Source organism: Anoplopoma fimbria, chromosome 7 (assembly GCF_027596085.1).
Source record: "Anoplopoma fimbria isolate UVic2021 breed Golden Eagle Sablefish chromosome 7, Afim_UVic_2022, whole genome shotgun sequence".
In the NCBI taxonomy this organism is placed as follows: Eukaryota; Metazoa; Chordata; class Actinopteri; order Perciformes; family Anoplopomatidae; genus Anoplopoma; species Anoplopoma fimbria.
The window spans coordinates 8863529-8887235 of record NC_072455.1 but is presented as its reverse complement, the minus strand read 5'-3'; the positions used below and the strand labels follow the sequence as shown (position 1 = coordinate 8887235).

General features: G+C 41.8%; 1 protein-coding gene across 1 annotated transcript in view; it reads right to left on the bottom strand.

Moving 5' to 3' along the window:
- Positions 1-23707, bottom strand: part of ryr2a (ryanodine receptor 2a (cardiac)) — a 150820-nt gene that overhangs the window by 35580 nt on the left and 91533 nt on the right. Inside the window, 27 exon segments of the mRNA XM_054601717.1 lie at positions 501-597; positions 685-797; positions 1059-1193; positions 1654-1713; positions 3651-3821; positions 3953-4045; positions 5001-5088; positions 6047-6204; positions 6435-6517; positions 7181-7373; positions 12433-12560; positions 12978-13108; positions 13618-13699; positions 13938-14176; positions 15151-15211; positions 16584-16633; positions 16910-17031; positions 17236-17300; positions 17722-17837; positions 18202-18325; positions 19423-19498; positions 19656-19730; positions 19838-19975; positions 21626-21715; positions 21847-21925; positions 22162-22325; positions 23543-23683. Of these exon segments, the coding sequence (XP_054457692.1) occupies positions 501-597; positions 685-797; positions 1059-1193; positions 1654-1713; positions 3651-3821; positions 3953-4045; positions 5001-5088; positions 6047-6204; positions 6435-6517; positions 7181-7373; positions 12433-12560; positions 12978-13108; positions 13618-13699; positions 13938-14176; positions 15151-15211; positions 16584-16633; positions 16910-17031; positions 17236-17300; positions 17722-17837; positions 18202-18325; positions 19423-19498; positions 19656-19730; positions 19838-19975; positions 21626-21715; positions 21847-21925; positions 22162-22325; positions 23543-23683 (3072 nt within the window).

The window sequence follows — 23707 nt, the reverse complement described above, 5'->3', positions numbered from 1 at the left end:
TTCACAGGAGACTCAATGGTACACACTGGGGGGGACATCCTTAAAGGAGCTACGGCCATTGAAAAAATTCCCACATGTTCTAAGATAGTCTAAAAATATAAGTAAATGAGTTCATCATCATAAATATACCCTCATAATCGAAATTATGTTCTTAATGACCCCAAGTGAACCCTTAGTATATAAGTACATTTGGGGGTTTCACAACAGAAGAACTAAAATAGATACAGCTCCTTTGGGTGCAAAAAAAAAGGAAAACAAATAGAGTCTCCCATTAATTGTCTATGGAACAGCTCGACACTTTCACTGTACCCATTTACATCATCGTAATTTATACTTCCTTCTCTGGTTTCCGGCTTTGAGAGAGAGCAGCTCATGTTCACAAATACGGATTATCTTTCCTTGGCCATGGACACAACATTTTGGAACTGTTAATTGGGGTTGTGTTGCCCTGATCAAGTATAATTCAGTCTGTTTTTACATTAATACAGAGATGAACTCACAGCAAGGTCCTCTATGAGTTTATCTTCAAAGTAGTGTTCTTCTGCCTCGATCCAGGACTTCTCATAGCCCTGCAGGAACAAGTTGACAGCCCGGTGCCTGGTTTGGGGGGGGACACAGTAAGAATAAAAAAAACAACCTCCTACAACCTATGCCAGATGCACAGTAAACACACACATAACGTACCTGGGCAAGTTATAGAGCGGTGCCATCCTGAAGCAAGCAACCACTGCTCTCTTCCTCTGTTTGGACAGCAGTTTGTGCCACACGGCCTTCTTGCTGCGCTGAGGATGCTCAACCTAAACACAAAAACTGAAACACTCAGTACGGCCGACTCTCTGTGATGCCATAATCAGAAAACTGCTTAGAGAAGTGCATGTCTGGTAATGAAGTTGGTCTTCTTCAGGAAGAGCACAAAGATACAGTACATCAACCCAAATATGATTATATTGAACTGTGGGTATCATATGGACAGCTCCAATGCCTCTTGTCTCTATTAAAATGCATTGTTTTAGATGTTGTCTTCCCCAGTGTCATTAACAACACACACACTTACACACCTGGTCTAAGTGGAAGAGGACGTGAGCGATCTCCAGGACTCTCTCCACAGTCTTCTGTGGGTCAGAGGTGTCCTCGTAGTGATTAGGGAGGTCTCTGTACAGGGCCATCTGCCAACGAATAGCTGGGTCCTCCAGCTGTACAAGACACACACATACAGTTCACAAACACACTGAGGACATGCGTTAAAAAAAATTGTTGATACGGCACACCAAGATTAAAACAGTTTGGAATTTTCCATTTATTTTTCCATTAATTAAGTTGTAAAAACGTTTCAACTTTTCAATGTCATTTCAGTTTGTTTCCGAGTACCTCTGCAAGTTTTACTTTACGTTTAAAAAAATTTAGGGACAGGTATATGTTTGGAGAACTGTGTAGGAATGTCCATGATGTTTAAATCTTTTGATCTGGGAATTTCTGGGAGTCTCTTTTTTTGGTAGTGATATAAAACTAAAATGATTTAATGTTAATTTGTATTATGCTTTTATTACATTTTTTACCGTCAAATATGGTTTCAGTTTAGTTTTTCTTAAAGACATTTTTTTATTTAGTTTGAGTTGCAACAATATTTTTTAATGCTTATTTTCGTTTTCTTACCTTTCCTTGTAAATGGAGATTGTTTCTGATGATCTCTCGAACTTCACCCTCTGTATCTTTCTGTGAACAGAGTAAATGCATTGGACAAAGGTACCCATTCAATAACAGATGTATCAGCACAAGTTATATACAAGGCAGTTTCAAAGTGCTTTACAGATATTTAAAATGCATCAGGAATTGGAAATAACTTAAAAGAGTGAATGTCTATAGAAACACACTGAACAAGCGTGCAGGACAAATATTTTAAGGCTAAGCCATTGACAGATTTCTAGAAGCAGTATTATAAGCAACAGGTGTGAGGTGTGTAGAGCTGTGTGTTAATCTGTAGCAGCCTGGTATCATTTGCACACGATTTAAACACAGTGGATGGCCGTGAGAAATGGTCCTGAGCTCTGAGGCATCACTTCTTGATCAGAGGCTGCAGATTTATCTACATATGTGTCCTGCCGCCTTCAGATGTCTGCAGGGAATTAATGCACTGAAGTTTGTCACAGTAGATTGTGAGAGGTAGAGATGGACACACATGGCTATAACTGCCTCTTACTCATTGCCTATCGATTAATAAAAAGATTAAAAAAATAACATTGCCACGTAGTAAGAAACGTAGGCCTCTCTCTCACCAAAGCAACCTATATTGGCTATTGCATAGAAATAATGATCAGCAAGCCAAGCAATTTACAAATAGTGTCAACATGATAGATTCATGTTCATTTCAGGTGGGCTCAGATTGATTTACTATTTCATTATTTTGCACATAACGTGCCCAACCCTCGTGGGTTTATACAACACCAAAGACACAGAGGCAGTGGTTAAACATTTCACTACATTTCCTTCGATTCTAAAAAACATTACATTCCTCCCTCCAAGGCCTGGCAAATAAAATCTTGTACAAGAAAGGTTCCTTTCCTGAAGCACAAAAAACAAAATAAATCAACATAAATGGAGGTCATTGTTACTAAAAAGAACATCCTTTATGTCCTCGTAGATAGGACAGTAAAAGTGCACCTCATTCTCAATGTCACCTCTAGCTACACAGCAAACAAAGTCATTTATCCTCTGGAATGACATAAAACGGAATGTTGCACAGTTTAAGTTATGCCTCACATAAAGCACTGTAGTTATTTTTAATCAGACAATAAGTTTGTAACTTTTGTTTACACCTTAACTATCAACAAACCATTTTCCTCGATGCATGAGAAACATTTAGGTCCTGATCTCCTGAATATCACAAAGTTTTCAAAAAACAGAGATTTCAAATCCTTAGCCCAGGGATGGCCATGAGATATGTCCCAATGAAATATCTTTTTAGTTGGTATCTGATCAGACAAGTCTATTCCAGAGTCGAAGCATTTGACACTTGTGAAGTAAATTTGTGAACTCCAAAGAAGGATTGAATAGTTCTGTGATGCACAGTGTTACAGCACCAGAAGCATAGTGAGACACAGGACAAACACATGAGTGATAGAGTTGTGTATGTGATGGAATCCCAGATTACCATGGTGTTTAACTTTGTTCAGTACAGATCCCAGTGCTCTACACGCTAACTGAGCTAGAACATTGACAGCTTCTTTAAATTTCATTTTGAGCCATGTGCCAAGATATTTATACTGCTCAGTATATGAAAGCACAGGTGAACCAAAGCATTTAAAAACAAGTGATCTTCTCTCTCAGAATTAGAGTTCAATACTGGAGGAGATAATGTGTTAATGGAGATTTCCTGTATGCTTACCAATAGTTTTTATTGCCAATAAATCATTGTTAGCACTGGAACTGAAAAACAAATTTATTCTTTATCTTGTTATCTTATACCAGATCATTTGTGTTGTCATATGATGCAACTTGAAATATGAAGCAAACGTTTGACCTGAAAGCCAAGTGAGGGTTGTTATAAACATTCTATGTAGTAGTATTTAAGTTAAGTCTTTCATATTGCCCCGTGTCTCCTTCCATATCAGAAAAGAGAGCCGTTTTCATAATCTAGTAGACAGTTTTCCTACCTGGGTGAAGCGACTCTTCGCCAGTGCGATGAGCTCTTGTTCTCCTGGGGCACAGATGTTGAGTCCGACAGGAAGCAGGCGCTTCAGGGTTGCAACGATAAGACTCGTCTGCATCGTGTATCGATCTCCCTTCCTCTTCATCTTCTTCCTCTCCTGGTCTGAAACAATCCCCTGAGGCAAAGAAATGCACACACAGGTCAATTAAGTGTGTGTTATGTTATTGTGCATTAACGCACACCTAACGAACTATCCACAGGACACTTCTGATGTGGAACCCCTTGATTCGCTCCATGTGTCCGTACCTTTGACATCTTACACTTGGTATCAGTGATGAGGAAGGACATGTTGTTGATTTCATTCTGGACCACAAAGTTCTGCTCTTCTCTCTTGAAGTTCTGCAGAAAGATGACAGCATTAGTCTCTCAAGGGTCACAATGTTGTGTTGTCTGATGTGGTATTAGCTTCATTAGCTTGGGTTTATAACTAGGTTAGATTTTGTAAAATCACTGATGGTTCAGTGACAACTCCTGACCTAAATATTTCAATTGCAATTATACATTACATTCTAAAATATTTCGTTGGCTCAAATAAACAACACAAAAATATCTTTACACATCCCCTTGCTGTTTTTTTAATGATGGCAAAGTCTGACTGTCGTTTGCTTGGCAACCACTTTGTTCCTAACTGAAATGGATTGCCATTATATTTTGAACACACATTCATGACCACGAGGGGATAAACCCTGCTGACTTTAGTTGACCGCTTGACTTTTCATCCAGCGCGGTCATCAGTTTGCAAAATTTGCATTAGTTCAATACTTTGGTTTCTGACCAAAAGCTTGCAAAACAAATGACTTTCCGATAAGCCTCAACTGTACTTAATGTGTAGTGCTAAATAGCAAATTTTAGCTGGTGGTGAACATGGTATTGTTTTTGCTAAATATCAGCATTTTAGCATTGTCATAGCTGCTGGCTTGGCCGTCTCTTAATACTAATATTTATAATTCATAATACTTATAAAATAAGTTGGATCTAATTATTCAAATTGGGATTAGAGGTTATGTTTTTCTGGTAAATTTGTGGTCTGCAGTTCCACATTTATCTAATTGGTCCATGGAGCTCCAGAATGGATGTGTGATTCTCAGTGGGATCAGCAGCACAAGCAGTGCTTTGTAGAGAGTCATTGGATTCATTATCTTTTATCAAAAATACCAATAAGTAGGGTTTTAAGAACCTGGTCCAAATGTGCTCTGTCAAAAGCATGATTAGATCTTCTCTACTGCTCCCTTGACTACCTCTCACTATGTCATTTTAAATCAGCAGCATGTAAGAAAGTAAGTGTTTTTCTTACATGAGACTTGGCCCAGAAGATGAAAACCTCTGCCACCATGCGGAACAGCTCTTCGGCCCCTGGGTTGGACTCTTTCAGCCATCTGGCCCTGTCAGTATACCAAGGCAGTTTAGTGATAGTGGCACTACTTAAAGGATCCCTGTGGTGTTTAAAACTCTAATAGCGCTATGGAGGAGGTGGGAACATGCCAAGATATGCAGCAATGTGCCAACAAAGTAAGGGAAGAAGAAGACTGCAAAAAAGCAGTAGTGTTTCCATGAGCACCAGGGCCTTGTGTTGTAAAGATCTGCAGCTGCCAGACTCCCTTTAGAAAAAAACTCTAATTTTACTGCAGCAGGGTCTGAAAGTCTTCCCTGCCCAGTCCTGGTTCTGGCTCTTCCGTTCCTCCTCTTCCTCCAGCGCGCTGCGCAATGTGTCCTTGGACCTACAGCAGTGGGGTAATGGCCCCCAGGAAGTGGGCAGTGAGCTCCAGGTCCTGCAGCCGCAGACGGACCCTGCTGCCCCGCTGCAGCTTCTCTCAGTGTGCTGGTACACACAGTGGAACTTCCTGCCAAAGTCTATGTGCAGGTTGTCCTGAACCAAGTGAAAGATCCTCCTGACCACCACCTTACACTTGCTAAAGTAGGTCATATAGAGATATCAGTATTATGTTGAAGCTGTTTCATAACCAGTCAAAAGTTCCTTGTAGTAACTATACTGATATCACAAATGTTTAATGAGGATGGAAAGGCATGTTTGTTAGAGCTCGAATATACACACAATGCAGTGTGCTGAGTAACACTCACACAACAAACTCCACAGGGTCCTTTTAAGCATAACAAAGCACTTGTGTTGTAGACACATAGACTAATCATGTCAATATCCGTAATCCTTTCTCCAAAATACAGCACATATGCAGCTTAGCTTAAGTTATACAGAGCATCTGCAGGACAAGAATAGAGGCAAGTATTACATTATTTTAATTCATCACTCCCAAAAGTGATGAAGGATCTATTATTGTTTCAGAACAAACGCATTGGTTTAAGTAGAAAATCGTTGCACTGTACCTGTTGTAGTCAACAAATCGTATGAGGAGAGGGTAGAAGGCATACAGGTCTCGGACCAGTATGGTGAACTGGTCCATGATGAGAAGCTCTGTCTCTGACATCTCTCCCCTCCCCTCTGCCTTGCTGTGTTCCTCATCCATCAGCACAACTGCTGCCTTCTGCAGGACACAGTAACAGATCGCTTTCTCTTAATCTGAACACTAATTACATTGTGATTTTAGTGGTAGTTTTACTATAATCCCACTTTGCAAAAACAAGCATTAGACTTATAAACTAACTGTCAAAGTATTTAGCTTAGGGCGATGTTACATGTATATGTGTGTATACTGAATGTTCACCAATATTCTAACAAACTTTCTATATTACATGATTAAATGACGAGACTCACTTTTTTGAGTTTCTCCATCAGAGGCAGGAAGTGGGTCTTGAGCAGCTGGGCTTTGGCCTTGCTGATGATTGGCTGAGAGAAGACTAAAGCAGGGACAGAGATATGGTTAAACGATTGAGCATCGGACAAAGATGTTGCCTTTAGATTAGTTGTTTGGTTTGCATTCATTGTGTTTAGTTCGATTCACTTTGCCAGTGTACGTGTGTCTGTGTGTGTGTGTGTGTGTGTGAGACTGTCGGATGGTGACAAATTTAACTTTGCTACCTGAAATTATATTTAAAAACTAGACAAACAAACATACTGAAACGAAAACATGAATACTTCCATTAAATGCATGTTTTAAAATTGCATGTTACAAGAATAGCTTTCTAGGAATCCTTACTGTTATTTGACAATGGGCTTTTAAAATTGAATACTCTTTAAGCCCAGGGATATTTTTAGCAGTTTCACTATGGCAACTTTTATTCCTGTGTTTACCCCAGGCTGAGCTAACTCAGCCTGGGGCTAAGCCTAGTGTGAAAAGCCCTTAAATAATATATCTAAGTCATGACATTATCATTATTTGTGAAGCACATTTCATGGTAAACACATGTGGAGGGACATAAGTAAGAGTGGGGGGAGAGAGAGATACTGTGGACCAGTCACAGAGATGGAACTTTGAACACACACACACACACACACACACACACACACACACACACGCACACGCACACACGCACACACGCAGAGCGTGTTGTCGTGTTCACCAGCTAGTCTTTTCATCCAGGCCCCTTCATCTATTCCCAGGTTGTTGTAGATGATCTTGAGAATGTTTCCCAGCAGAGTGTTCATGTGTTCAGAGGTCACAGAGGTGCAGCAGCTGTCGGCTTTGTCTGGGTTGCTCTCTGGCCCATGTTCCCACCAGTGAGACATGTAGCTGCACAACATCGGCAACACCACCTACAGTCAAAGGAAACATACGTACTTTACGGTCACCTACCAAGAGATCACTCACTTCCCCATCCCGACATTATGCTTTGTTGCAGCCATATCCATGCTATATAACAGAAAATGTAGAAACAGTCATAATATTCATATTAGAATACAATACAAACAATAAAATAGGCAATAAGATAGAACAAATTACTTAAAGTTACAGTAACTAATGTCATGAAAAGGAAAAACTAATTATATTTGAATAATAATTTGAATAATTATATTGCAAATTTCCCCGCTGCGGGACTAATAAAGGATTATCTTATCTTATCTTATTTACAAGGAATGTATAGGGTTACAGGAATATAAACATGTTATATCGGTGTTTTATATTACTGTGCAAATAGGAAATGTTGGTTATTGTGGGAATGAGGGTATTGCAAATTATTTGTGGTGTGGTAAGTGTTTTAGTGCCAGGTTGTAAACATGTTCAATCCTGCTGGGATCTACGGGGATTGAATCGCTTTGGAGCCAGCCTCAAGTGGCCATTTGAGGAAATCCAGGAACCCCCACTGACAAGTGGCTGACACATGCTATATTGTAGCATTTTTTGCTTCTTCATTATAGATTATTTTCTTATCAAAGCAGACCGTAAAAACTGAAACACACCCGGGAGTGTTGAGACGATCGTGTCAGGTTCTCTGATGCTGATTCACCAGGAACAATGAACCCACAATGATACAAACTCAGCACTACTAGGGTTCAATCAACAGAAGCTTAACATCTTTGATTTCGAATCATCCATGTCTGGCTGTGTCACTGGAGTACTGGGTCTGCACTCAATGCTACTCCATAAGGTCAAGCTATAGATATAGTGAGTAAGAACGAATATTTTCATATGAGTTTCATAATTCTCCAATGGGTAATAAACTGTATGTGTAACCCATTATGATTCTAAAATGGCGCCAGAGGTCGGCAGCCTGTCGCAGCAGCTCTCTACCAGCTTTGCTACTTTTGTATTTTTTCTACTATTTTTATTCGTTGTTGTCTTCTTTTTTTTGGTAATTGTATGTTCCTGCTTCAGCGTTTTAGTTGTAGCGTTTTTTTCCCCTTTCTCTGCACACAACTGGAACTTTTAATCATGCTGACCTACACCCGCGACCAGCTTCTGCGCTACCGGAGCGGAGCCGGCGTTCCCTCCGCCCGCATACCCGACGCGATATGGAGACAACCCCGTCGAGGAAAAAGAGCCGGAGTGAGGGTCCGGGAGAGGATGGAGGGGACAGGAGAGTTAAACCTTTTCTCCCCACGGTCATTATGGGGAATGTGAGGTCCCTCGCTAACAAAGTGGATGAACTGTCAGCATTGGTGAGCAACCAGCGGGCCTACAGGGAGTGTAGTCTGCTCTGCTTCAGGAGACATGGCTGCACGGGAAGATACCGGACAGTCTGCTGAACCAGCCGGACAGTCTGCTGAACCAGCCGGACAGTCTGCTGGACCAGACAGAGGGAAACAGAGCGGTAAGAAGAGAGGAGGAGGTCTTGCCGTCTTTGTCAACTCTAAATGGTGTAATCCCGGCCATGTCACTGTGAAGGAGTGTATCTGCACTCCCGACATTGAGCTCCTGGCGGTGGGTTTGAGACCCTACTATCTACCGGGAGTACTCACACGCCATTGTTGTTGTTGTTTACATCCCACCATCAGCTGCAGCGAGGAGCGCGAGTGACGTCATCCACTCTGTTACAGCGGGGCTTCAGACTAAACATCCCAACTCACTCATAATGATCAGCGGGGACTTTAACCATGTCTCCCTCTCTCCTGTCCTGACCAACTTCAAACAGTATGTCAGTGTTGCAACGAGAGAGAACAAGATCCTGGACCTCTTTTACGTGAATGTAAAGGGGGCCTACAGCTCCTCTGCCCTCCCCCCCTTGGTGAATCTGACCATAACCTAATTAAACTTGTGGCCACCTACAAGCCACTGGCTATGCAACAGGCGGCCAGCACAAGGACTGTGAAGGTTTGGTTGGAGGACGCCGAGGAGACCCTCCAGGAGTGTTTTCAGGTCACAAACTGGGAACTGTTCCAGGAGGACTACGGGGAGGACATCGAGGGCCTCTCTCGTTGCATCACAGACTACATACACTTCTGTGAGGACACCATTGTGCCAACAAAGAAGGTCCGCTGCTACCACAACAACAAGCCGTGGATCAGCAAAGAGTTGAAGGGCCTTCTCAACAGGAAGAAGAGGGCCTTCATGGCTAAGGACAGAGGGGAACTTCGGGCTGTTCAGAAGGAGCTGAAGAGAAAGCTGAGAGAGGCTAAGAACAGCTACAGGGAGAAGATTGAGGCTAAGATGGGACAGAACAACACTAAAGAGGTGTGGAATGGGATGAAAATGATGACAGGCTGCAGTCTGCCTTCATCTGGAGTACAGGGTGACCTAGCACTCGCATCGGAGCTCAACCTATTCTTCAATAGGTTCGACACTACCCCCACCCCGGTGTGCTCCGATAGTGAGGCTAGGTCTCCACCTAACACCTCTTCCCCCATTCACACCTCTGCTGGGGTCTCTGCTCCCCTTTCCATCGACACCTCTGCCACCTCCCCCTCTCTCAGCAGACTGTTAGGACCAGAGGATGCCCCCCCTCACCCACTAGCCCTCTTCAGACCAACATCTCCACAGATGTGGACCAGGACAGCCCATCACTCCCCCCACCCCCCCTACAACTGTTCACCCACGGCCAGGAGCTCACAGCTCCCTTCAAACCCCCTCACCACCCAGCCCCACCTTCACCACCATCCAGGTACAGCATCAGCTCTCCAGGCTTCAGATAAGCAAAGCCAGTGGACCTGATGACATCAGCCCTAGGTTGCTGAAAGTGTGTGCTGGACAGCTGGCAGCTCCTCTCAGGCACCTCTTCAATCTCTCCCTGAGGTTGAAGAAGGTGCCCACAATCTGTAAGACGTCCTGCATTGTCCCGGTGCCGAAGACCCTGGAGAGACTGGTTCTGCGGCACCTGAGGACCCAGCTTACAGCTTTCCTGGACCCACTACAGTTCGCCTATCTGCCACACATCGGGGTGGAGGACTCCATCATCTACCTGACACACAAGGCCCTCTCTCACCTGGAGAAGCTGGGAAGCACTGTGAGAGTCATGTTCTTTGACTTCTCCAGTGCTTTCAACACCATCCAGCCCTCCCTACTGAGAGAGAAGCTGCTGGAGATGAACCTGCACCCCGACACCACTTCCTGGATCACAGACTACCTCACAGGCCGGCCACAGTACGTCAGGGTGGATGGCTGTGTCTCTGAGTCTGTGATCAGCAACACCGGTGCACCCCAAGGAACTATACTGGCACCGTTCCTCTTCACTCTCTACACCTCGGACTTCCGCTTCAACTCTGGTTCCTGCCACCTCCAGAAGTTTTCCGATGACTCCTCCATTGTTGGATGTATCACCAGGGACAACGAGGAGGAGTACAGAGGACTGATTGAGAGCTTCATCACATGGTGCAGCAACAACCACCTGAAGCTCAACATCAGCAAGACCAAGGAGCTTGTGGTGGACTACCAGAGGAACAGAAGCCCCCTGTCCCTGTTTTCATTCAGGGAGGGGAAGTGGAGAGGGTTGAGTCCTACAAGTACCTTGGGGTGCAGATCAACAATAAACTGGACTGGACACACAACACTGCCCTCTACAGGAAATGACAGAGCAGGCTGTTCTTCCTGAGGAGGCTGAGGTCCTTCAATGTGTGCAATAAACTGCTCAAGGCATTCTACCAGTCTGTGGTAGCCAGCACCCTCTTCTTCGCTGTAGCGTGCTGGGGTGGTGGCATCAGGACTGGAGATGCCAACAAACTTAATAAGCTGGTGAGGAAAGCCAGCTCTGTGGTGGGTCTGGAGCTGGACAGTCTGGAGTCAGTGGGTGAGAAGAGGATGAAGGCCAAACTCGGAGCCATCCTGGACAATCCCTCTCACCCTCTCCATGAGGAACTGTGGCAGCTGGGCAGCTCTTTCAGCCATCGGCTGATTCTGCCAAAGAGCAGGACGGAGCGCTTCAGACGCTCATTTGTGCCCACTGCCATCAGACTGTATAACAACAGCGGAGACCAGCGGAGACCACAGTCTGTCATCATGCTGACCAGGCGCCCCTGTGGATATACTGTACATTTTTATTCCTGTTCTATCTTTATTTTGTTGTATAGTATGTGTATTTATTGTCTGTGTCTGTGTAGTTGTATAGTATGTGTATTTATTGTCTGTGTAGTTGTATAGTATGTGTATTTATTGTCTGTGTAGTTGTATAGTATGTGTATTTATTGTCTGTGTAGTTGTATAGTATGTGTATTTATTGTCTGTGTCTGTGTAGTTGTATAGTATGTGTATTTATTGTCTGTGTGTTAGTTGTATAGTATGTGTATTTATTGTCTGTGTAGTTACATTACATTTATTACATTACTGACTTACAATCAGTAGTATATTACATATCATTCACCCATTCACACACTGATGACAGGCTACCATGCAAGGTGCCACCATCAGACTCTAACTAACATTCATGCAACATCCACACCGATGGCAAGCCTTCGGGAGCAACTTTGGGTTAAGGACACATCGACTGCTGAAGCCGGGTATCGAACCACCGACCCTCTGATTGGAGAACTACCTTGCTCTCCACTACGCCACAGCATAGTATAGTATGTGTATTTATTGTCTGTGTAGTTGTATAGTATGTGTATTTATTGTCTGTGTAGTTGTATAGTATGTGTATTTATTGTCTGTGTAGTTGTATAGTATGTGTATTTATTGTCTGTGTCTGTGTAGTTGAGCTGCTGCAACACTTGAATTTCCCCCATGGGGATCAATAAAGGAATATAATAATTAAATTAGTAGCAGAGGACAGCCAGCAGTGCTGGACGACTATCTTGGGTTAAGTGTCAATGGAAACAGTATTTCTAATACCTCACATGGATGATTTTAGGAATGAGAAGAAATCAGAGCAGCCTGAGGAAAAAAAAATCCACATGTATATGAGTACAACAGACCCAAGGTTTAGTTACATTTAGTCATATATCCCACCTCCATGACATGGGGCATCTGAGTGTATCTCATGCCAGACTCTGCCAACTCCATGATCTCCTCCAGACACTTCTCCAAGTTTGGGATCAGAGGACAAATCTCCCCCACCTGCCCTGGAAGACCTAGAGCTGATAGGTATAGAGGAATGCACTTAAAAGATGAATATAAACATGAATATATAGCTCAATAATATTTTTTTATACATATGCATGCTTTTATGTACTCCTCTATTAGAAAGGAGTACAGTTAATTGCTATCTCTCATGGTTGTAGTGATGACCAATGACCAGTCTGTCGAGCTAACAGCAACAGATAGTTCTGTAACCTAAGCACTCTGTACACTACTGCATCATATGACTCTTATAGTAACAAGACAATCACACAGTAACATACAATGTGCGTGGTTGCATTTAGAGTGAAGGTAATTCTCAGAAAATGCAATCATCTCAGGACTTATATGTCTTGGTGTGATTCAAACCCTCATATCTGTAAAATGTAAATCCACGGAGTAGATAAACATTAAAATAAACCCACATTCATTAGTACCTGATCTGTCTTTAGTTCCTTTGCTGTTGTAGATGGAAAAGCTGTTGAACTTGTTGATGTGAGGCTCAAGGAAGGCAACAGGAAAGGCTGCTGAGAAGGCAGCTAAACACTTTCCTAAAGCTGGACGCTGTCTGGAGAGGAGAGGAGACAAGGGAGACGAGAGGAGACAAAATGAGAGGAGAGGAGAGGAGGGAGGCAAATATATATTTGATAAGAGGAGATGAGGAAGGAGTGAAGAGGAGAGGAGGAAGACAAGAGGAGAAAGAAGAGGAAAACAGTGGAGGTAGAGGAGAGGAGGAAAGAGGAGTAAGGGGAGATAATAAACAAATTAACATTTAGTTATTATCATTATTATTGTTTTCATTATCAAATATATATTTCATTTTTTGATAAATAATTGATTAATTAATGTCAACAATAATAAGCATTTTTGTCTAAGCAGGCTAAAAACATAATACTTTGATATGTGGCTGAATAATGTAATATTGTTTGGTAATACTACAAATGGTGATATTGTTTAACACATTTTTCACCTTTCCTTTTTTTTGTCTTAAAAGTTCAGAGATCTCAAAATTGTGAATATGACTCTGTAGCAGGTTTCTGTAGCATTAATACATGTGTACTGTAGGGGATACTGTACCTCTCTACATAGATGCTTTTGTTTGTTCCCAGAAAGTAGAGGCTGTTGAGGATTCTGTAGCAGGACACCTGGACATCATCCACTGGAAGAAGAGAGGTAACCAAAAAGAATGTTTGGAGTTTACAATTCATGGAGTTCTGTCCTTTTTTAATGTACATATTAAATTACCAATGAAACAGTAATCTATTTAATGAAGGAAAATCTGGCATAACCCTTCAGATACAATGTTTTAACTGATATGCAAATGCATGTATTTGTATTCCGCCAAGGTGAAAACATTTGAATGCCTGAATCAAACAATACCACAAGTCAGTACGCACGTATGAGGTCTTCTCCAAACAAGTTCTGTCCGATGTGTTCGAACAGCGAGGAGAGGATGGGCAGCAGGGCGAAGGTGGTGTAGTTGATGATCTGGGTGACACCTCGCGGCTGCTCTCTGCTGTGGGTGAACTGGCCCAGCTTCAGGTTCTCCTGCGTCTTCTCCAGATCTTCCGCTGCACTGTCGAAGAACAGCCGCAGTGCTGCCTTCACTGACTCCAGACCAGTCTTCATCACCGTCCTGATATGTGGGAAGAGTTACATTTGACGTTATTATCTTTAGAAGAACCAGCTGTATTAGTATTATTAAATACTTCCTGGGTTTGTCTTTAATTACCACACATCACATGAGAGATCAGAGGCTCAGGAGGTAGAGCGGCCATCAAGTAATCAAAGGCGCTTTGAGGGGTCAGTAGACTTAAAAAAAGGGTCTGCAAGTGCAGTTAAAATACCGTTAAAGTAAAAAACACCTCTCGTCAGGGTGCGGAGTACTTACAGAAATCCTTTAAGATCCCAAATGATGAATGTTGCTTTAAACTTTGTCGAAGCGGGGACCGAGGCGAGTGTGAGCACTCAGCATTCATTACCTGAACACTCGCTGGCTTACTATTTGGACGAGTCTAACTGTTTATGAATATGTGCAGGTTCAGTTGCTGTTTGTCATTCCAGTTGATTTGGAACATATGTATGAGACATTTTTTAACTTCATGCAAATTAGGGCAAAATCCACCTGGCCTTGCTGAGAGACAAAACAAAACATTTTTAGTTTTCAATCGCTGTGGATGAAAGTCTGTGGAGGAGAACTTCATGAGATTCCTCTTTCCTATGTCTCAGTCCTCATTGTGGGCCAAAGGGGAGGTTTGCTTATTTACACCCTGTTTGCTAATGAGAAGGCTACTCATAAACGCTGGGAGTGTTGACAAGCCCACTGGTAAGAAAAGAGAAGTAGCAGAGGCTTTGTTAGCCAATTTCTTCACTTCCAGAAGGTCTTCTTCTTAAGAACATCGTCATGGGACAACAAGCTTATTATGTGTCTTTCAACAACATCTTCATTGCTGTAATGACAAGACACACACACACACACACACACACACACACACACACACACACACACACACACACACACACACACACACACACACACACACACACACACACACACACACACACACACACACACACACACACACACACTCAATTCATGTTTCTCCTTACCTGGCATCCAGGCTTTGTCCCAGTATCTGCAGACAGTTGACTATGGATGTGGCATTGTTACCTGAAAAGTAAACAGGATCACATAATAAACAGAAAACCCTGGGTGCATGCCGGGTAGCTTTGACGTTCCTTTCATTCAGGTATGATAAGACAAGCACACGAATACAACTTAACAACCGCCTTCCTCAAACCAATAGTACTTTACTTTAGTAAATAACACAGCAGAGCATCATATTCAAAGAAAAAACATGTTCCTTTCAAACTAAAAGCTTCAAAAGTCTTATAGCCTAATAAATAGAGAGTTGTATCAAATGTTAGTCTGCAAAGATGGAACATCTTTTTTACTTTGAAGAAAATGACTCAGCATTTGGATATTGTGCAACAAGTGGCAATACACACAACACAACACACAGCTGCTCAGCAGAGGATGAGTACACACATAACTACAATATCATGCACGCATGCACACAACACCCCTGCACACACTATTTGCTGACGCTCTGGAGCTTTCTTGTATTTGTCCTCTATCTGTGTCTAGATCCCACACCAACATGCTACTGCCATTCAGGATCACACACTTTAATATCAACAAAAACAGATACAAACCCTCGACAGGACAACTTATTCTACCATGTGTCTCAGACAGAGGAAGTTTCAGTGTACAGTAAGTTTAAATCTCCACTCAGTCCTCAGTATTTCACAAACTAAGCACACTGCCAACAAAAGCAGGAAGAACAATACTGCTAGCAAGTAAACATGGATGCCAACGATGCAAATTTCAAACTTCTAAGACAAGTAGGCCTTGAAAATTTTTCTTTAGGAAAGAAATGCATCGAACTGGCTACTTGCTAGTCCTTCAAAGATGCACGCAACGTAAACAGAAAAGTTGTTTGATTATAATAAAACATTTAGCTTACTTACAACAGAATTATTTTTTTATCAGAGGCAGGCTGTTCTCATTCACTGTTCGTAGCTATACTTATTAAAAGTAATGCACTGTAATTAATTTATAACCCACGTTGTCAATTTGTTTATATAAGTGAGCCCAGACAGTTGAGGTAGTATAAAGATCGACAAACGACAACTTTTCCCACGGGCCCACTGCTTCGCAAATACACACCCTCCATGCAAGACATAAAAGCATGTGGCTAATTATAATGCAGAATTACATCATTGGACCTTCCAAAAACTTTTTACTGGCAAAGACATTACCCGCCCTACTCTGCCTCTTATTACTCGTTGCCTTTGTTTTTAGGGTTTGTTAGGTTTAGGCATGAGGTTCAATATCAGAGCAAATCAACCAAAGGCAGAGTAAGGCGGGTGTGACATAGGCGTTACTACTGGGTCACCGTTGTATGAAAGCATTCACACTGCACTCAGAACAGCAGCGGAGAAGGAGCGGAAAAGTAAGCATTAGGCATGAATGTCCTTACCAAATAAGGATATCCTATGTCTGACAAGAACTCCCAGTTTGCAGAAAAGACTGGAAGTTTCAATGAAAGTAGAGAAGAGGGAAGCAAAGAAAAAAGATAATAGAAAGGTGTGAGACAATGAACCCAGAGAGAGAGACAGAGGGAGAGCAGGAGAGATATAAAGTCCCACAGCCCATCATACACATGTGGTAGATTTAGAATAGTAGTCTCCAACATACAGTCAAGGTCTTGTTCAACAATTAAACATGAGAGGGAGGGCTACAAACTGTAATGCTGGCATCGCTGACTTTCCATCTATCTATTGTTGTGTCATTCGCCACACTCACCTGGTCACCATCTCCTTCTCCTTGTTGGAGGCGTGGCCTCCGCTGCTGATTGGATGGATGGCTGTGGACAGGAAGTAGAGCCGGTGGTTTTTAAAGTACTGATCCACCAATGGCAAGACGACCTGAGGGTTTAATGGCATAAATGCACAGAGGAATTACTGTCTGGCTTTGTTTGAATGCGGCATACTACGTAGCATATACAAGAACAACAACAAATACATTGGTATTAAGCAATGCTTTTCTCAACAAAACAACAACCTCCAAGGTTAAAGTAAACCAAAAATATCCAACGGATTGGTTAACCAAATCACATGATGAGTTCTGACCTTTCCAAAGAACTTAATCTGTTGTTCATGAGGAATCTTCTCCCCCTTCGGTCTTGTTCCCAGATCTAAATGACGAGTAGAAAACAATCAAAGACAATAAGGTCTGAATAGATTTACATGATGGCGTTCATCGGACACATTGCCTCAGTTGTGTGAGCTAGAAGCAAGTTTTTTGATCTTATTCCAAAATATTTATGCAGCTCAATTTGTGGTGCAAAGAGTCCATTGAAAAGAGTATTCAGTGTGGCAGCCAATAACCCCTTTAATGAACAACTGCCAGAATCCACTGTGTTCTTCAGCAGGCACCTTCTATGTGCTATCTTTCATCATTTTGGTAATATGGCACATTCCTCTCTGAACCAACCCCATGAATCTAGACCAGAGTTCAGTCACGTTAACGACAGTACTTGGCATGAACTTTGCATTGCATCGATTTTAAATCCCGTCATTCGTTTTTTACCTCACTGAGTAACAGAAAAGTCTCACCAAACTCCATCATGTGCTGGTGTGCCTGGTCCACGTATGTGATGAGCTGCTGGAGGAAGGTGTAGGCAAATCGTTTCTCGATAGCTGGAGTGTCCAGCTCCTGCGACTTCACACCTCTGGAAAACACAAATACACTGATGTTTCATATACACATTCATATACACATAAGTATATGAAACATCAGTGAGGATACACATAACTTCCATATCTGTTCTACTAAGCTAAGCTACACACATTGCAGACCCGTCTCTGCACTGGATGCCCACTGACTGGAAGTAGGTGGATACTGCTAGCTTAGTTCTGTCAAAGGTTTAAAACAAACTTTCCAACAACTATGGGGACTGGGACAAACAGTCACTGTAGTTTGTCCTCAGGATAATCTCAAACCTCATACTTTCATCCAAGCATACTCATTCAAAGTTCAAAGGCTCTTTTACTGTACATCCAACCTGTGTTCAAAGTGTAAAGCCAACTTCCTACCTGGACACAGTATAACCGTTGATCTGGAGGAACTTGAGGATGTCTTGTGCTTTTTCTCTGTCTTTGGATTTCTCTTTGGCAGTCAGAGTATCGTAGGGAACCAGCAGAGGATGGTTTCCTCCACCTGGAGACAACGGCGACACATCAGGATGGAAAACAAAGATAACAGGCTGACACAAAGGGGACCCTTTGTGTCTGAGCATCCCTTTCAGTAGTTCGTAAAGCTACAGGAACCTCAGAAGCCTGGATTTGGTATATGTTTTAGTTGCATTGTAATCAGCTCAGAGGATATATAGTAAGTGTTCATTGCTTCCTTGATTATTTAATTGTCTTTGTATTCTAGTTCAAATGCACAGTTTTGAACAGTTATTTTGTTCTGTTTTTTAGAAAAAAATCTTACTAGAATCACTGCCTCGCGGTTGTAATGATACGACAACCAGTCAGGTTTCTGTGTACATCCACTTCTGTCCAAGACTGTCTCCTACAAAATAACGTACCCATGCAACTAAACTTTGTTCTCAATTAAGTTTCAGGGGGAAAATAATTTCACCAAGATAATGGTCGCATATTTAACCACATGGTTAACGTGACTTGGTTGTGTTTATTAAAAACGTCACGGTTTGGCTTAAAATAAGTACATTTGCTATTTAAATTACAGACGTATACCAAAATAAGTCAACATTTACTTTTGGTTTCACACGGGACACGAACAGCGGTCTCATGGGTGAAAGTCATGTTTTGATGCAGAATGCAGCAACTATGATTACAAATGTTTCCCACAGGACATCATTGACAATGCAGTTTTGTTGTATGGGAACATCATTTTTTTGGAGACCAGGCTGGTCTGTCCAAAAATGTATACCTTCATCATTTTATCCCACTAGACATTTCTGTGAAATTGTCATAATCAGCATACAAATTCCTGTCACGGCCAAAACGTGTTTTGTGAGGGTCACAATTTCCTTGAATTTAGAACCTTTGATCAACGAATTCTAAACAGTTCATCCTTGAGTCCAAGTGGATGTCTGTTGCAAATTTGAAGAAATTCTAGGCGTCACTGAGATATCGTCTTCGCAAGAATACAGACTATTATGTCCATAATTCAAGCTGAAACCCTGATCCATGCCTTTGTTTCATCAAATAACAGAAAAATAACTACAGTTGGTGGTGAATGCAGAAACGGGACACGCTGTGAGTGTGTATGTGTTGTGTTATATCCACCTTTGGCTTCCAGCTCCATCTTCTTTCTCCTGGCCCAGATATTATGATAATTCTCTGCAAGCAGTTCTGCCATTGACTGGAGAAACACAATTTAATATATTTTACTCCAACTGTACATTTCAATTCACCTCTCAATCCACAATATCTTCTAATTCTTTAGATATCTGCTACAACAGCCCGGTTTAAGCTCGGGGCTCAAACATGTTATTTTTTAAGTGAATACAGTAACCTACCTGCATGTCTCTGGACAGTGTGACGTTGCTCATATCGATGGGTCTGGGGCAGAAAGCCGGAGATCCTTCAAAAGACTGCTGTGGAGGACATATTGACGTCACTTTCTCATGGGGTTTTCTTTTATTCTATATGAATGCCCTCTATAACAAAGTTGAACAATATAACAAAGTTATGTGTTTACCTGGCTGGCCTGTGATATCCTCCTGGACTTATTGTGGAGGCTGGCAGGGTCGCCCTCTCTGATCCTGTCGATGCTCCAGCCCCACGACAGCATGGTCTTCAGAGACTCTCTGGCCGGCCAGCAATACGCCTCCTTATCCTGAAGGATTACAACCAAATGAAGCTCTAGCGCAAGTTCAGACAGGAAGACAATACTCTCGTATGCTTAGTCTCTTAGTTTATTTCTCATACATCTGTCACCCCCTCCTCATGCATGCTCACTCATAATATCCTCGCTGTCATTGTTCGGGTGTGTCAATCATGATATCAGCTGTTAAGATCAGCCGGTCTCCTCTATCCAATAGCACAACGAAAACAATTACATAGTTAGCCTATCATCTTGCTGCTGTCTTTTTTTAAATATGACTGTCTCTCTACCATCAGTATGTTCATGCTGCTGCTACGCGCCCCTCCACCTCCCCATCTCCGCCCAATCTTCTAAGATTCATCAGCTTCATCAACTCATCATTCTATCAGCCTCATAATCAGCCACCACCACCAGTGTCTGGACTCCACGGGGGGATTTATCTTGCTGCTGCTCAGGGCAGACACCCCTTGATAACAAATCTCCCCGTAGAGTCCAAGCGCCAAAGACTCTGTCAGGACTCTATCGTCACATATCATCTGTTAATAATAAAACAATTATCTTTTCCTCATTTGAATGGTCTCTCCTGATTGAACTTTAGACAAAACCTGACAGCAAGTCAGTGCCTCCAGAAACACTTGTGCAAAGTGTGAAAGATACAGTATTTCCTTGCCATTATCCCAAAAAAGATTTCTAGTGGCAAGCAGCTGCTCGCTCTGGATTAGGACAGTCCTCTCACTGCACTGTCTTATAATTGCAAGTCTTTAAAGTGAGAGAAAGTATCAGGGAATGTTATTCTATCACCCTTCCTTCAAAGATTTCAGTTCAGTGTTTGGTTGGGTCCCTTGGCAAACAATATTAAAATTAAAGGTAACATTTGGTGTTACTTACCAATTTACACCTAATATCCTGTAATGTGTGTCCTTGAGCTCTAACATACGTTTAATGTATTTCCTTCCTCGAAACAAAAGGTACATATATTAGCGAATTAAGTTACCTTATTGTTGGTATTTCTCTTGCCTCGAAATGTATTTTAATCGGCACTAATGGGTTGTTAGGAAAAACATGAACGCTTTTAGTCCTATTTAGAAAATGAGGTAGTGGTGCACTTCAGCCCCTTGTGGCTGAAATGAATATTACAACAACAAACACTTCAGAGGAAACTGAATTAGATCAGACTAAATGTATCACCAGCATTCTTTTTTTCCTTTCACTTACCTCTCAGGACTTCCGTAATGTCTTTTTCTTCCCTTTCTTTGCTAGCATATTGCTACATATCTTGACACGTTGCCGCCACCTTCGACCAGTGGAATAGTGTAAAAAATTAAATAAATGTGTATCGCACCGCCTGCGTCCTTCTACACGTTACCCATTCACAGAAAAACCTCTCAATAGCACTACTTGACTTTAATTGAAACAACAGCTATGGTAGGCATCTGCTAAATCTGACTTGCCTAGTTGACCCTAAAGCTGGGTAGCCAGACTCATGCCAGGCTAGTGATGAATAATACACCAGAAGCAGGACTCTGTGAGCTGACATAGAACCCATCCAAGTCCTGCAGCCATATGTAGGCAAAATCTGGCTCACATTTAGTGACATAACTGAAAGCACCAACACTCAGATTGCCTGGTTAAGTTAAAAGTCCAAAGATGTCTGCAGATTACCTTCTCTGGGAGGCCTTTGTATGGTTTCAGTAAAGGGTGGCTCTTGGAGATTTCACACATCTGTTCCCCAAATGACCATCCGTTGGAAAACTATAAAACATAGAGAAGAGTTGTTTGAGATTTGGATTTAATATTCTGTAAAAAAAAAAAAAAAATCTGTAACAGGACTACCACAATTTCATGTATGAAAGAGAACATTACGTGACCTGTCGCCTTCTTACCCTTTCTATACACCACTTTTCATGGTTGTGCTCTGCATATCTGATTATGAAATAGTCCAGTTTCTCTGGGACGGTCACACTGAAAACAATAACAAAAAAAAAAACATTGAAAAATGTGGGGTCACCTGCTGTGAAAGCTGAGACAACAATCCTCAGAATGTGTTTTGATCAAAGTAAATCATTGGATCTTTTTTTTATTTATTTATTTCCTACTACATCTCTTTAACCTTATAAAAATCTGAACGTGGATCTGCACTTTAAATAACTGAAACAATGAAACCTATTGAGCAGAGAATAAATGAATGTATTGTATACCTGGTAGTGTCTGCAGGCTGTGGAGTGAAGTTTCCCTCTGAGTCCATGGACGACTGTTTCTCCATCATGGCCATGTAGTTGGACTCCATGTAGTCTGGAGGCAGAGCTCCAGCCACAGCACTGAGACATGGTAACGCCAGCTTGAAGAGCTCCTGGTCATACCGCTACACCATAAAAAAAAAAGAAAGTATGCTGCTTTACTTACACTACCCTGGACTTTTGTATGGGTTTCCTACATAACCGCCGGCAGCACAACAGGCTGGATACTATTTTTCCCATCACTGCATGTGCAGTTACAGTTTGCAGCAAACAAACTGGTAAAGGTCAGTCAAGAATTGTATAGAACCATGTTAGCACTGACAACTTTTGTCAATTATCAAAACAAAGAAATGTCCCATACTAAATTTATGATCATAGTAGTTTCCAGGTTTTACGTTATTTATGGCATTTAGTTTAGTGTTAAAGTGAAAACAGTTGTATAAATTTGTCTGTGTCTGATACAACCCTTATAACCCTGATGATGTCACAGTTATGTCAGCAGGTTTTTCTCAGCTTCAGCTTGGAGAGTATATATTTATAACAAAAAGCCTGATTTCCAAACTGGAGCTATGGGGTTTTAAAGACGTAAACATTAACAAAGTAGGGTACGTCGAACAAAGAGATGCTACAGTATTGGTTGCATTATGGGAAAAGAAGGATTCAGCGTTTTTTGGAGCTTAACCCATACTGAGGACTAAAAGTCTCAGCCTCTACTGCTTCAATTTCGATAATTATTATCTCTGCCAGGACAAATAAAATCATTATTATTATTATTTATTATTAAAGGTCAGTCAAGAATTGTATAGAATTATGTAATTGATTGTATGTATGTAATTGTTGTATGTATGCATCTGTGTGCATCTCTGTATCTGTCTGTTCTTTGCTAATCTCAAATACTACTGGACCATCACCCTTATAGTTTTTGTATGTATGTATGTATGTATGTATGTATGTATGTATGTATGTATGTATGTATGTATGTATGTATGTATGTATGTATGTATGTATGTATGTATGTATGTATGTATGTGTATAACTATTGCTTAGCAAATGACAAACTAAACCGAGCGCTACTACCGACATGTTTCTATACATGTCGGTAGGAGGAGAGCCAGATAGCTTAGCTTTAGCAGCCGGAGGGCAGCAGAATCCTGCATTGTATTTGGCTAACAGAGCTTACCGCTAATGGGCCTAATACAGCTAACGGAACTAAACACACAGCAGGTCAGACAGTTTCTGCAGAAGTAGCGTTAAACAGTCAACATGAAGTGTTACACAATGAGCTGCAGTTTAGCTCTATTAATGTAGTTATTTATGAAATAAGCCTAAACTAGAGCCTTACCTTGCGTGACAGGGCGTCAAATATTCCCCAGAACAGTTTCCTGGAGAGGTGAAGCTCTTCATCTGATGCAGCTCCAAAGCTGCCCCAGCCTCCAGCCAGGCAGTAATACTTCCAACAACGCTCATAGTGATTGGTCAGCAGCTGGTTAAAGTCAAGAGGACATTC